Source organism: Octopus bimaculoides, chromosome 7 (genome assembly GCF_001194135.2).
Source record: "Octopus bimaculoides isolate UCB-OBI-ISO-001 chromosome 7, ASM119413v2, whole genome shotgun sequence".
NCBI lineage: Eukaryota > Metazoa > Mollusca > Cephalopoda > Octopoda > Octopodidae > Octopus > Octopus bimaculoides.
Window position 1 is genome coordinate 74,838,534 of NC_068987.1, and position 15,411 is coordinate 74,853,944.

Sequence of the window (15,411 nt, forward strand, 5' to 3'; positions counted from 1 at the left end):
ATGCAGGGCAGGGAATCAGTATGTTGGAGAAGCAGGTTACTGTCAATCCCTATATATATACATATATATATATATATATATATATATATATATGTATGTATGTATGTATATATGTATGTTACAATTACGAAAGCACTATAAAATTGATATTTCTAGTCAATGGTGATTATGTAATCTTGTTATAATGTGTTTCCTTGTCCACTTGTATGTTACTACTTTTATGTCCACTACTGACTGACTTGGACTGCCACACAATTGACTTGTCATGTGGGGAGGGGTGTACCAATTTTTCACTACAACATCTTCCCTTTTAGTTTTTTTTTTCTTTGTGAAGTAAGTAATTTTATTTTACTTTATTCACCCCTCCTCCTTTTTAGTATTCTTTCCTCAACTGAATATTTTTTCTTTTTGATGTTTATTTGTAGGAACTCTGTGGTTTTCCTTTTTCTTCCACTTGTACACGTGGGTTCAACAACCTGTAATGGTGTTGGTACCTGGAATGTGTCATACAACCATTCCATAGGTTCTTCCAATCTGTCTGGTTCATTTTCTATGAATCACTTCTTCAATTGGTTTCTGCTTTTTTCAATAACTTTTCTGCTTTTTACCCTGTACATCATTTTTCCTATGTACTTTGTAATTTCACCTTCTTCTCAGTACTGTTTTCTGCTGTCAATAGCATCCACAATGCATGAGCTATGGCCATCTTTACATTTGTGTAGGAGAATGACACCTACCCTGTACTCACTAGCATCTGTTGCCAGTATCATCTCCAACTTTAGATCGAAGTGTGTAAAGTGATATGTCTGAAGTTAAAACGCATTTTAACTCCTCAGATCCCTTCTGGCATTTTTCTGACCATAAACATGTGGATCTGTACACACTTAGTTTATTATTTTTTTCTTTTACATAAACCGTCAGTGCTGTCCAGTTTGAATGACCAGCATTTTCAATTTTGTCTAGACTTTCTAGCTCTTTATTCACGCGGTCTAACACGGCAAATGGCACATTCCGTTTGGGCCTAAAAACAGGAGTTGCCTTTTCTTTTATCACAATCCTTGCTTTTGTTTTAGTTATTTCATATCCATAAACACATACATACATAGATACATATATATATATGCATACATACATGTGTGTACATATCATTATCATGTAAAGTCCATTTCCCATACTGGCATAGATTTAATGATTTGACAGAAGCTGGCAAACCAGAAGGCTGCACCTAGCTCTACTGTATGCACCTAGCTCTACTGTATACACCTAGCTCTACTGTATACACCTAGCTCTACTGCCCTTCCTAACACCAGAGTATGCTGGGTGTTTTTATGTGGCACCAGTGAGATCACCAAGTAACTTGCAAGACAAGACCCTTCAACTGAATGGGGAGAAGTATTGGGGAAAATGGCTTTGTGCCATAAAATTGGCAAAGTTGTCAGAGTTTTGGACAGAATACCTAGCAGTGTCCCAGACCTTTGCAATCTGAGTTCAAATCTTGTCTAGACCAACATTGCCATTTATCATTTTAGTGTTGATAAATAAAGTATCATTCTTAGGCAGTGTTGGTGGTAGTGGCATAGCTAGAGTATGCACCACCCAGGGCAGCCCTTATGTTTGCTGCTCCCACACCTGCTGAGGACATGCATAAGCTTGCAAGGAATGAAGCCAGTATGCTCCGCTGGATGTGTAATGTCAGTGTGCATACTCGACAGAGTGTAAGTACCTTGAGAGAAAAGTTGGACCTAAGAAGCATCAGTTGTGGTCTGCAAGAGAGACAATTGTGCTGGTATGGTCATGTGGTGAGAATGGATGAAGATAGCTGTGTGAAAAAGTGTCACACCCTAGCAGTGGAGGGAACCTGTGGAAGAGGTAGGCCCAGGAAAACCTGGGTTGAGGTGGTGAGGCACGACCTTCAAATGTTAGGCCTCACCGAGGCAGAAATATGCAGTGCGTGAGAAGACCAGGCAAGCCAAGTGAGACCATAATCCGAGGCCTCTGCCAGGGGTGTAGCCAGTCCACTTATGCATACTTTTCCTTCATTGGACACTAAACTCTGCTTGCAAAGACCTGTTGAGCCAAGTGAAATCGAAATCGTGATTGAACCAAATTCGATGACTGGCACCTGTGCCAGTGGAGCGCTAAGAGCACCGTCAGAGTGTGATCATTGCCAGAGCAGCTGTCTGGCTTCTGTGCCAGTGGCACGTAAATAGTACCATTTGAGCGTGATCGTTACCAGCGTTGCCTTACTGCCACTTGTGCCGGTGGCATGTGAAAAAGCATTCGAGCGTGGTCATTGCCTAACTGGCCCTCATGCCGGTGGCACATAAAAGCACCCACTACACTCTCAGAGTGGTTGACCTTAGGAAGGGCATCCAGCTGTAGAAACTTTGCCAGATCAGATTAGAGCCTAGTGCAGCCATCTGGTTTGCCAATCCTCAGTCAAATCGTCCAACCCATGCTAGCATGGAAAGTGGACGTTAAATGATGATGATGATATATATATATATATATTTATATACACACACACACAACAGGCTTGATTCAGTTTCCATCTACTAAATCCACTCACAAAGCTTTGGTTGGCCCAAGGCTATATTAGAAGATACTTGCCCAAAGTGCCATGCAGTGGGACTGAACCTGGAACTATGCAGTTGGGAAGCAAGCTTCTTACCACACAGCCACACTTTCTGCATTTGAGTTCAAATCCCTCCTAGGACATTTATGCCTTTCATCCTTTCAGAGTTCATAAATCATGCATGAGTCCAAGGTGGTGGGTGAGTTGATGAAATGTCAAAGCACATACATTTCATGAATCCATCACTTTGGATTGACATGATTCATGAACTTTGAAAAGATGAAAAGCATAAATGTTCTAGGAGGGATTTGAACTCAAATGCAGAAAGCTTGACTATATATACCTTTACATACATGCGTGCGCACACGTGTAAAGGTGCGTAGGTATGCCCGTATGTATGTATATAAGTATGGATGGATATATTCGTGTGTATACATATAGATGATATTATTATACATAGGTATGTGTATGTTTAACCTTATTTCTGTATGTATATGACATGTGTAAATATGCATGTACGTATGCATGTGTGGGTGTGTGTATCCGTGTTTGTCATAGGCGGGAATATATAAAAATATATTTCTTATACATACAGATAATGAAAATGTAAGGATGTGATTGCTATATGGGGTTTGGTTGTAAAAATTCTCTAGGCCACTGCTGTCGCAAGTCAACCTGGCTAATAGTTCGTCAGGTAGATAGATAGTTATACAGGGTAGAGAAATAGGCTGACGAGTAGGTTTGCCGGCTGACAAACACAATACACCTGTGAAAATAAGGCTAACACTTGTTGATTATTGCCGTAGCGGCCATCCATAGCGAGAGTTGTTCTGTCAGTCAGCTCTAACGTCAGGTACGGCAGGTGAACAAAAACACCTAAAAAAAGAGAACGAAAAAAAAAACTTGATTAAATAAGTGAATACAAGAAAAATGGCGGACTCGGAGGAGTCGTTACAAGACAACGAGCTGTTTACACTGAAAAGTTTCCTGGACAATTTTGATCTTCCACAAACTGTACTTGTTGTGTCGCCAGGTAACTGCCAGACGACTCCTGCTGTCGAAGAAGGTCAGTGGCTGCGTTTGTATAAAACTGTTATCCCCAGAGTGTTGTTGACACCTTGTAAGGCAGACGATGACTGCGAGTGGGACACGCACTATGATCCGTCGGCCAAGACTCCGGTCACGGATCACGACACAATTGAAGTACCTATAGACTATCCAGCACGGTACGTTGTTCTTTCACCTCCACATGACGAACAGGAGCCGGACGCGATCTACGAGACGATAAATGATTTAATGAAGGTATCACCGCCATTATTTAAAGCGAACTGTTCGTCGTGCTTCTCGCAACAGAGTTTCATTGGAGAAATACAGAAAAATAATTTTGAGGCTGGAGATACATTCAAGTTTCTGAAAATCGTTCGCGATGGATATTTCGGGAAATATTTACAATGCCAACACCAAGACGGTCGTATTATGGAACTTCCATGGTCATGTAAGGGTGATTTTTCTTACGTCGTTGATTCGAATACCACTTACACTGTGGAACAACTTCTGGAAGCGAATCGCATGCCCAGGTATCTTTGGCAAGCTGATGAAATGGTTGATCACAGTGATTACCAAGACAGCATCATACGTGTGGGAGTTGATTCCCCCTCAAAAGTATTCACAGACGACCCATTTTTCAACGACGATTCGATCGACATGTCTGAATCACAATTCTCTAATCAACGGAATAGTTTTCGTTCTGCGAAATTATCTGGAAGGAATATTATTTATATGGACATTCCTGAGATGTTTGTCCAGGTTTATCACACTAGTGACCCTACTGATAGTGTTGACGCTGATCCCACACAGAATGGCGAATCAGACGTAAGGTGGCTCATTCCTCTTAGCTCTGACATGCTTGTTAAATGTATATCCGTTCCAGATTATGAACATCCCAAAAATTACAAAGCTCGTCGTACATTATGGGAAGTGGCATCGGAATATACTCGACCATTAATTTTCTTCCCAGTTCTAGCCCAAATTGTATCTTACCCCGACCTTCCTTCTGAATTCGTCGCTTATCTTAAACCAAAGTCACAAATAGTTCTTCGAAGAGTGGAACATATCGATAAAATTCTTGCGCGAACGGAAGACAGATTCTTCATAATTGGACCTAATCTTTATAAAAGTTTCTCTGCATTACCACGGAGATTTCGGAATGTCTCTGAATTAAGTATTTGCAAGGCTGGCTGTGAACTGCAGGTATTGGAAGATGTGGCCACTGACTTTCCGAAACCAATTAGTTTGAATAAAGGTGATATCATCCGAATTCCAAACTTCCAGACCGTTGTCTATAAATTCGGAGGTGGCGATTACAAAATGGAATGTAAAGTGTTAAGATGTGAGAAACTAAATTCTCGTGGAAAATACGAGAAACTGAAGATACCTGTGGATTTAGAAATTGATTTAATTGAAATGATTGCTAACGAAGATAGAGAAAGATGGTTCGTGTCCGAATTATTCTACCGTCGGCCAAAATTACCACTGGATGTAGAAGCCGGGGATTTCTACCCGACAGTAAATGCAAACACAGTGCTAACTTTAGAAAATTTTGTTCGAGACTCAGTTGTGGTTGTGTCTAACACTCAAGATAACCAAACAGAATCGGCATTTTCAAATCAAGTGTGTATTGAAATTCCTAGTCGATATAAAATGGTTCTAGATCTTAAACAGGATACTGTTATGCCAACTGATTTTACTTCTCCAATTGAACGGATAGCTTTGGATGCTGAAGAATTATTTGAGGAAACGTATTTTTATATGGAAACTTACCACCTCCGTTCTCAAAATACCGACTGTTTGGGAGAATCCATTCAACGCCAAATATCTATGAGGTATTGACATTGTTATTATTATTGTTATTCTAGATAAGTGGTTCTCAACTGGGGTCCACGTGGCCCTTGAGGGGCCATATAAGATTTTGTCGTTAAAATTTATGTGCAATTAATTTGTTATATACTTCTACAATACACTAAATATGTTATCAATTTTTTAAATACAATTCCTAATAATATTTAATTATAAAAATGTGTGATTTTTTTAAAGCATCAAATGTTTTTGAGGGTCAGTTCGAATGAAACAGGAATCAAATGGGTCCATAGGTAAAAAATGGTTGAGAAACACTGTTCTAGATTCAAATCCCATTAAATTTGTTAACTTTGTCTTTTAATCCTTATGAGATTATAATTATAATACTAATCAAGTACTATACCCATCTCCCAACTTATGTGGTCTTGTGTCAAGAAAGCATTACTAATGTTTGTTTATGCCATTTCGTGTGATATAAGTTTTGGGATCAACACACTTCCCCCTCTCAAAAAGTGGTGGCGGGAAAATGTATGGAAAAAAAAAAAAAGGAAATATTTAGATTGTTTTAATCACAAGGGCTAAGGCAATGCTGGAACATTATCTTGTATCAATGTTAAAAATCCTTCCTAATAATATTTTTAATAGTATTTTTGAGAGGTGCAAGATGCAAAGATGGATTAACTTGAGAAATAGTTCTTAAACTGTCAAATACCAGCCACCACCCCCGACAAAATAGTGATGAAATTCCACACCCTCACCCCACTCTTTATTGATGGAAAGACAAAATAGTTTGCATCCATGCAGTTCTTCCTTCACCATGGTCTCAAACAAACTGAAAAAGTGTAAAACCATCTTGATTTTATTAATCACGTCCTTTATGAGAAACACTGAAGGAGAGTGACTTTCACTTAAGAATGACTAAACTAAAGGGTTGTTCACATGTTAACTTGTATGCACCATAGCTACCTGACACCCACTACATCTACACAATTTTCCATACAGGTAACTGTCTTTTAGTTGTCTGCTCTTTTTTCTTTATTATCCATGTGTCGAGAACAATGCTATGTATTGTGTTATATCAATGGACAGTAACTCGTGAGACAGGAAGATACAGTGGAACCTCATAGGTGTTGATCTTGGGCAACTATATTAAAACATGCTAGGACCCTGGCTCCACAAGAACCATTATTAGCAGATATCAGAGACAAAACCACTATTGCTTAGCTACTGACAATAGCACTACCATACAAAGAGGACACAAGCATGGCTGGGTAGGTGGTGAAGGAACTTGCTTTGCAACCATGTGGTTTCAGGTTCAATCCTACTGTGTAGCATCATCAGTAAGTTTCTTCTACTATAGCCCCAGGCCGACCAATGCTTTGTGAATGAATTTGGTAGATGGAAACTGTGGAAATCCTTCAAATATATGTGTGTGACTTGTGTTTGTTCTCCACCATTGCTTGACAACTGGTGTTGGCTTATTTACAACAGCAGTTTGGTAAATATGACTGATAGAATAAGTAACAAGCTTAAAAATAAGTAGTGGTTATGGTTTAACTAAAACCCTTCAAGGCAGTGGCTGCCATCCAATGTGTGAAACAAGTAAAAAGAAAAGCCGTCTTTTACTATATTGCTGGACATCAATACATGCCTTGTTATGGAAATTGTGTTGCAGCTTATCAGGTTTGACTGAATGATTTGACTAAATGATTTGACTAAAATGATTTGACTAGTTGCACACAATGTCATACTGATGTTGATTATGCCTGAGGTTCACATTAACTCTTTTGATACCAAACTGCCTAAGGCTAGCCTTTAGTCGTGTGATACAAACCTTGCTTTTACAGTGATCAGAATCAAAATCTCCCATCAAAGTTTCATGCTGATTTATGTTCCAAACACCAACTTAATAATGACAAAGCTATTTTACTAAATTCTTCATTATTTTAAGAATTAATTGAAGCAAAGGCTGTATTATTCAAAAGCCTTTGAAGTTTGACACATTGATAGAGAAGTGATGAATTAGTTAAATCAATTAGAGCATAGGCTGCAAGGCTTCATGTTTAATAAAAAATACCTTATTTACTTAAGTTTTAACATCATCGCCTTTGAAATAGTCACCTTGCATAGCAATACAGAGGTTCCAGCATTCCTGTCATTTTGGAATCTGGTTTGGAAGTTGTTTTCTGTGAGTCAAGAGCCTTCTGTGATTTGCCCTGGGTCTTGACAACAGTGTTAAAACAGCAACCTTTGAGCTGCATTTTCATTTTGGGGAAGAGATAGAAGTTTGTAGGTGCTAAATCTGGTGAATAAGGTGGGTGCAGAAGCAATACCATGTTGTCTTTGGCAAGAAACTCACAAGTGAGGAGAAATCAGTGTTGGGGTGCATTGTCGTTGTGCAAAATCCAATTCTTTGCACTCCACAGATCTGGTTGCTTTTGCCAAATGTCCTCCATCAAACACTTCAAAATGTTACAGTAGAACTTCCAGTTGATGGTCTGGTCCTTGGAGACAAATTCTCTATACACAATACCATGTTTCTGGGGATGACACTCGTGGCAGGTCTTCCAGATTGCTCATCGTTTTCCTGGGATGTTCTTTCACTTTTGAAATGCCCATGTCACTTGAAAAAAAGATTTTGTATGACCCATTACCTCATCACCATAAGCTTGCCAAAGCATGTTCAATGTCTCTGTAGCAGACTTCCCAAGTTTAACACAAAATTTCATGTTGGCTCTTTCTGCCCATGACAAAATCACAAACTACATCATACACATGATCACATAAACACAAATTTCACAACTTGCGAAGTAAACAGGGATCTTACTCTGCACACTGCCTCATGAAGGTCACTGCTAGCTTTTGCTGTGCATGCAACCGTGTGCTGCCATCTGTTGGTGTGCTACAGAACTAACGTGGGAACTTTTTGATACCACTTCATACAGCTAGATTGCTAGAAAGAGAGGAAGATTACACATACATACAAGCATAACAAGATACACAAAACAGAGTTAGAGAGAGAGAGAGAGAGAGAGAGAGAGAAAACAAGTGAAACATTAGTACATCCGATGACAGCATTGAATCACCAACTCCAAATAGGTGGCACCAAAATGGTTGTGCTAAAAGACGGCTTGTTAGACATGGTTATCTTTGATAAAGAAAAACATCATGATAGTCATGTCCAAAATAGTTTTGATTATAATTTTGCTCAGTCAGAGCTAGCCTGGAGCTAAGCAACAACAGTAACTATCAACTTATAAAAAGTCTTTTATCTATTACCATATATATATATATATATACACACAATCAGTGTAAAAGACGACTTGGTGCATAGTTAGCAAGGTAGAATTTAGTCTGTCATCAACCATTATTCATATTTAACAATACAAAATTTAAGGTTTACATTTTACATCTGGAGTATACTCCCCACTGTCTCTCCTATTTTGATGGGTATTTTTTAAGACTACAAGGTGATCTTATACTCCAGCATGTATGTTATTTTCCATTGTTCTTTATTTAATCATTCTTGCCATACCTGTACTGCTTTGCAGTATTTGCTCTGATTCTATACTTTGCATGTTCCAAGGTCAATTTTACGTTTCATCCTTCTGGGGTTGGTAAAGTAAAAGTACTTATGAAGAATAGTTGATTAAATTAACTGGTCGATTTAATCAACTAATCTCTCACCCAAAATTCCTGGCTTTATGTCTAAATTAAAATTTATAATTATTACTGGTGGATAGGTATAATTAGTAAAGTGACAGATTAAACATTTTGTAGTATTAAGCTGTATACCTTTACATTGGACTTCAGATCCCACTGAAGTTGACTTTGCTTTTCAATTGAGTATATCCTTTCTCTCCCCAAATTTGATCCCTTTTGTTTCTGTTTGTAATCATTATTGTAATTGCTGTTGTTATTGTTGTCTACAGTACAAGATCTGTATGGAGACGAGATTTGAATATAGTACCACAGCTGTCCAACATGAGGAGATCTATATCAACATTCAGCGTCAATAAAGCAAGCAAATTGCGGAAAAGCTTTTCACGGATGCGCAAGAAAAAGCAATATCCATCACAGGGTCTTATAAGATCAGAGGTCAGGAGGGCTGAATCAGGTATGCTCCAAGATATTTAAAAAAAACACATTTTTATGTTATTATTTTCATTTAGAGTTCAAATCTCATTGAGGTCAATTTTGCATTTCTTCATTCCAGAGTCAATAAAATAAAATATAGTTAAGTAGTGAGGTTGAGTTAATTGACTATACTCTCTCACAAAATTTGCAATCTCAAACGCAGGCATGGCTGTGTGGTAAGTAGCTTGCTTACCAACCACATGGTTCCGGGTTCAATCCCACTGTGTGGCATCTTGGGCAAGTGTCTTCTACTATAGCCTCAGGTCTTGTGAGTGGATTTGGTAGATGGAAACTGAAAGAAGCCCGCATGTGTATGTGTGTTTGTGTGTCCATGTTTGTCCCCCACCATCACTTCACAATCGATGATGGTGTGTTTACGTCCCCGAAACTTAGTGATTCGACAAAAGAGAACAATAGAATAAGTACTAGGCTTACAAAGAATAAGTCCTGGAGTCGATTTGTTTGACTAAAGACGGTGCTCCAGCATGGCTACAGTCAGATGACTGAAACAAGTAATAGAATAAAAGAATATGGTTTAGAAATATTATTATTTAGGTTTTTGTGCAGTTGTTATTATATATAGGACTGATCTGACTATCAAACAAGGAAGGGAGTGTGGATGTCTTCTTGTGCCTGAGGGTATTGGCAAAGGGAGTTGTGTCATGAATGTAGTTTGAAAGGGTAGAGAACAAAGTTCTTACCCTCAAGCCAAGTACTACTTGAAGTTTGCAGAGGAAAGTAAAAGTTGAATGGATGGTGTGGTCTCTAGTAAATTTTCTGAAAAATGAGTGAGTGGTGAAATTGATGTGATTAAATGGGACAGCTCAGGCTGTGGCATGAACCAGGAAAAAGTTTTGCTTTTGAGATTTGAAATAATCTGGAGTTTTGTGTGGAGTACTCCAAATATAGTTGTCGGCCATTTCAAGGTTCTTTCTTGTTTTGTTGTTCTTTATGTTATTGATTTCACTCTATTACTTGATGTGAGTCCCCCACTGCTTTTGTATTTCATCCTTAAACTTCCTAAGCCCTTATAGCCAAAAAGTAAGAGGCGATGGCCTCTTGGAGCTAATCCACGACAGCATTTGTCCTATTTTGGGGACTGCCATGTTGGCTTGGTGATAACTATTAATTTCCAGTACCGCTACCATAGTCGCCTTTAGAGAGACTTAGAAATATTAATATCTCTATTTCTGAAAACCAGTGGATGTATTCCATTGAAATTAGATAAATAACCATCCTACAGATGGTCAGTAGTGACGCCTGCTGGGTTCGGCTGCTCTGCATTGACAAGGGGCAATACCCTGAAACTAGTCTAGTCTGCAGATGCCAAACCAGCAAGGAGAAGCTGCTGACCTCCCCTGTTCGAAGGTTATAAAGGACACAGGTTCATGTGTCACAAAGCTAGCTAGAGGCGATGGCCTCTTGGAGCTAATCCATGGCAGCATTCGTCCTATTTTTGGGACTGCCATGTTGGCTTGGCGATAACTAGTAAAAATTATTGTTATTAGCATAAAGGGCCATGGATTAGCTGATTCATAGCATGACAGACTAATGTCTTATAATATTTAGTTGTTTCCTTATATTCTTAGTCCAGATTTTGCTAGCATCAATAAAACTAAGTAGCAGGCAAGCACTTTAATTCACTATGACCTCTCCCAAAATTTGTAACTTTGTGCCTTTTTTAGAAATTATTAGTTTGGCAGATTTATTCCAGTATCATATAAATGCCTGGAAGTATTTAGAAGCATACTTTTACAATCTGACTTCAAATCCTGCCATGGTTAACCTTGCCTTCCATCCTTTCAGGGTTGATAGAATAAAGTGCCTGTCTGATATGGGGATTGATGGTATCAACCAACCACCTCGCTCAAAATTGCTGGCCTTGTACCTCAATCAGAAACCATTATTTTTATTACTGTTAAGGCAATGGGCTGGCAGAATCAGCCTTTCTGAGGACTTCATTTCTGAGTTCAAATTCTGCTGAGGTCAACTTTGCCTTTCATCCTATCAGGATCAATAAAGTACATTAAGTACTTGAGGTCGATATAATCAAATAGCCCTCTCTGCCAAAATTTTAGGCCTTGTGCCTATAGCAGAAAAGATAGTTATTATTATTATTAAGTGAGAGAGCAGTGCATGCCATCAAAGTGACACTGGAGTACAAATATACGAAGCCCAATATGCCCATCATGACTACCAGTCTGATAAGAGTACACCAGACACATGCATCACAACCATATGTGCAGTACCAGTGCCTGGTACTGCACCACGGCATTTATTATTATTATTTCTTTTTATCACAGGTTTTGTTGGAACTCCTGGAGTCTTGTATGTTTAGTGGGCTTTCTACCTGCAGCCTATGGTACCATGCTATTCCTTCTTTACAGCTATCTAATATTTTCCTCATTATTCTGACCATGCCAAGGAGGCAAACCTTTTGTAACAGTTCTACTGGGCACTCAATTCTAATTTTCTTTATATTCCTCTTGATCCCTTCTGATACTGTTCCCAAGGACCCAACAATAATTGGCAATATCTTCACCTTTTTCATTTACCATATCCGGGCTATTTCGTACTTAAGAGGATTGTCTCTATCTCTCTTTTCACCTTCCTTCTTGGATATTTGTGGGTCAAAGGGGCATGCAACATTAACTATACAGCACATGTGGTACATCTTATCAACCACCACTAGGTCTAGTTTATTATGCTATAGCACCTGATCTATTTGGATTGGGAAATCCCAGAGGATTTTGCTAGTCTCCAACTCCACCATTCTCTGCGGTTTGCTCATACCACGTCTTGCCTCTCTCTAGCCTCCACATTTTGCACCATGCATCATTAGGAGCCATCTCCTTTGGCTCCATGCATCGTTAGGAGCCATCTTCTTTGGCCCCATGCATCGTTAGGAGCCATCTCCTTTGGCTCCATGCATTGTTAGGAGCCATCTCCTTTAGCTCCTCCTTGGTCCACTTCTGGATCATACCGAACTGCTGTGACTGCGCGTGATTTTATTGCTGAAATTATGCTTCTGGTATTCATCTTTGAAGCCAATATTTTTCTCACTCACCGCAGGTACACTCTTTTTGTTCATGTTGTTGTGTTTAATTCCATCTACCTCTAGTATTTATGGCTGGATTAGGGTTGAATTGTCTTCATCATTTCACTACTGGCAACCATATGCCTTCTGTCCTGACAAGCTTTTCTCTACTCGTCACCATTATTATTATTATTAGTAGTAGTAGTAGTATTAGTATCCAAGGCAGTGAGTTAGCAGAAGCATTACTGTACCAGACAAAATGCTTAGTTGCATTTCTTCAGAATGCTTTGAAGCTTTACATTCTGAGTTCAAATTCTGCCAAAGTCAGTTTTGCCTTTCATCCTTTTGGACATATGAAACGAGTAATCAACTTAACCCCTCCCCCAAAATTGCTAGCCTTGTACCAAAATTTAAAACCAGTATTATGACCATTGATTTCAATAATTCATCAAGTGTTTTCTTTCTTATCTCAAAAAGAATTAGGTACATTTTAGAACACATTCTAAGAAATATTCAACGTTGACAAACACAATATGAGAATCCCTCAACAATATTTGCAGACCTTAGTATTGTTATTATATTGAGATTATTGCAATCTCTGAATGTTTTGACTGAAGTGCTTTGTGCATCATTCCAATTACATCAAATATAAATGGAAGCATGGACGTGTATCGTAACTGCTGCGATGTTATTAATTCAGTAATTAAGTCAGTGAAATTCCTTGGCTTTTCTGTTTATTTCAACCTCAAATCATAGTCATCTAGTATTGCTATATTGATTATTTATGTAGTGTTGACTTGACATATCTGGCTTATTATGTGTCATCTAGCAGTGTGTTTGCTGAATTTCCTTTGTATCTTTACGTTGTCATTTTTTTAAAACAGGTGAAGTTTCACATGAATATCACAGAGTTTTAAGAGGTTTCAGCTAGGAGGTCAGTTATATGTAGAACTTTAAAGTACACTTTGGTGGGCTTGTAGCTTAACATCCAGGAAGGCTAATTAATCTATGCCAGCTAACATTGTGGGTCACAGGACTGACGCCTTTGTCAAAATGCATGGGAATTTTGTTTGTGTCAGACTTGCCAGTGGAAAGCAACTGGAACAAGGTTATAAGCAAAGTAGACAGTTTTACCCAGAAACTGGCTAAGAGAAACTTATCCCTGAAAGGGCTATTCATCATCATCATCATCATCATCTTCATCATCATCATTTTAACATTCACTTTTCCCTGCCTGCATGAATTGGACAGAATCCACCGAGACAGATTTTCTATGATTGGATACCCTTCCTGTCACCAACCCTTACCTGTTTCCAAGCAAGGTAATATTTCCTCATGGCCAGATATGTTTTCAGGAAGATTAGAAATAAATGGTACTGCTTGTAAAATGGTGACACTTGTTTATAACTAGTACACAGTGTCAAAACAAAGAGACACAAATACACCCATGCATGCACATACACACACATATATCTACTATAATAATACTCTTGTGTTTTTCTCCATCACAACATATGAACAAGAAAGGAAGGGGTGATAGATGAATAAAGAAAGAAGGGGTGATGGCAAGCTGGTAGTGGGAGCATTTCGACTCTGTGAATATATGTGTGTGTGTGTATGTAAAAGGGAGGTATGTGAATATTTGTGTGTGTGTGTGTATGTAAAAGGGAGGTATGTGAATATTTGTGTGTGTGTGTGTTCATGCATGCAATGGAATTGGGATGGTGAACATTCAATTCCCAAAAAAAATATCAAACAGTGTTTCAACTTCATGTGAGTATATAATTGATTACTGATTATATGCTTAATATATACCTAGAAACAGGTAAGAGTTGATGACAAGAAGGACATCCAATTGTAAAAAATCTTCCCACTAAACTTTATACAAGCCATACCAGCATGGAAAGTGGATGTTGTTTGAGGGAGATCTTGCTGCTCTTTCTTGGTGTTTGTGTGAGTATTCATAGACTCTCTTTTTGGCTTTTTTCAAAAATGTTTTCTATCACTCATTTCTGAATTGATATACTACAGTGATTACGACCATTTTTTTTCTGTCCATGTCTCCCTTAAACCTACATTAGTCACCCAAAGGCAAAGATTATTGTAGAGTGAAGTTTTGTCAATCCTAGTACAAGTTTGTTGTTTGTTTTATTGATAATATTTCTGTCTGTTTCCTTTAACATACAATAGTAAGCACATGAGCCTATATAAAAGCTGATCTATTGCATTCACAGTGTTACTTGTGAATGCAAATAACAAGAAGGATTTTCCCACCTGAGTTATTAAATCTATAACAGCTGCAGGCTTGGCAGTATGGTTAAAAATTTTGTTTCTCAACCATATGTTTTTGGGTTTAATCTCACTGCATGACATATTGGCCAAGTGTCTTCGATAGCTCTGGGCTGGCTGGTTTTGTGAGTGGATTTGGTAGAAAGAATCTGAAAGAAGCTTGTTATATATATATATATATATATATATAGTTCAAAAACACAATAACAAAAAAACAAAAAAACAACAAAGTGAGGACGTGATATGGATAGTATTATTGGACGCTCAGGAAAGGAAAGAGAGAGTGTATGATGTTTCGGGCGTAGCCCTTCGTCGGAAAGATGGAAAGTTCGGAGAAATATATATATATATATATATATATATAATAAATTAGATAGAGAACTAATAATTGACAATCTAGCAATTTATTACATCATAATATGATACAATATACTATGAAATATAATATAATATAACATAACACAACATAACCAATTTAAAAAAATAAATAAAGCCAGCAATTTGTTTCGACTGATAT

The 15,411-nt window shown here is 38.2% G+C and overlaps 1 protein-coding gene across 6 annotated transcripts in view; it reads left to right on the forward strand.

Annotated features, from left to right (window-relative positions):
* The first annotated feature begins 3,022 nt into the window (after positions 1-3,022).
* Positions 3,023-15,411, forward strand: part of LOC106878152 (uncharacterized) — a 44,493-nt gene continuing 32,104 nt past the window's right edge. For 3 of the 6 annotated variants that reach the window (XR_008264636.1, XR_001410469.2, XM_014927286.2), the window contains exons 1-2: positions 3,030-5,457; positions 9,364-9,548. Coding sequence is in view for 3 of the 6 variants with exons in the window: in XM_014927286.2 (XP_014782772.1) it covers positions 3,506-5,457; positions 9,364-9,548 (2,137 nt within the window). In the remaining 3 variants the exon portion in view is untranslated. Of the gene's footprint in view, positions 5,458-9,363; positions 9,549-14,424; positions 15,315-15,411 lie in introns of those variants that run through there. The other 3 variants (XR_008264637.1, XM_052969761.1, XM_014927288.2) reach the window with 3 other exon arrangements.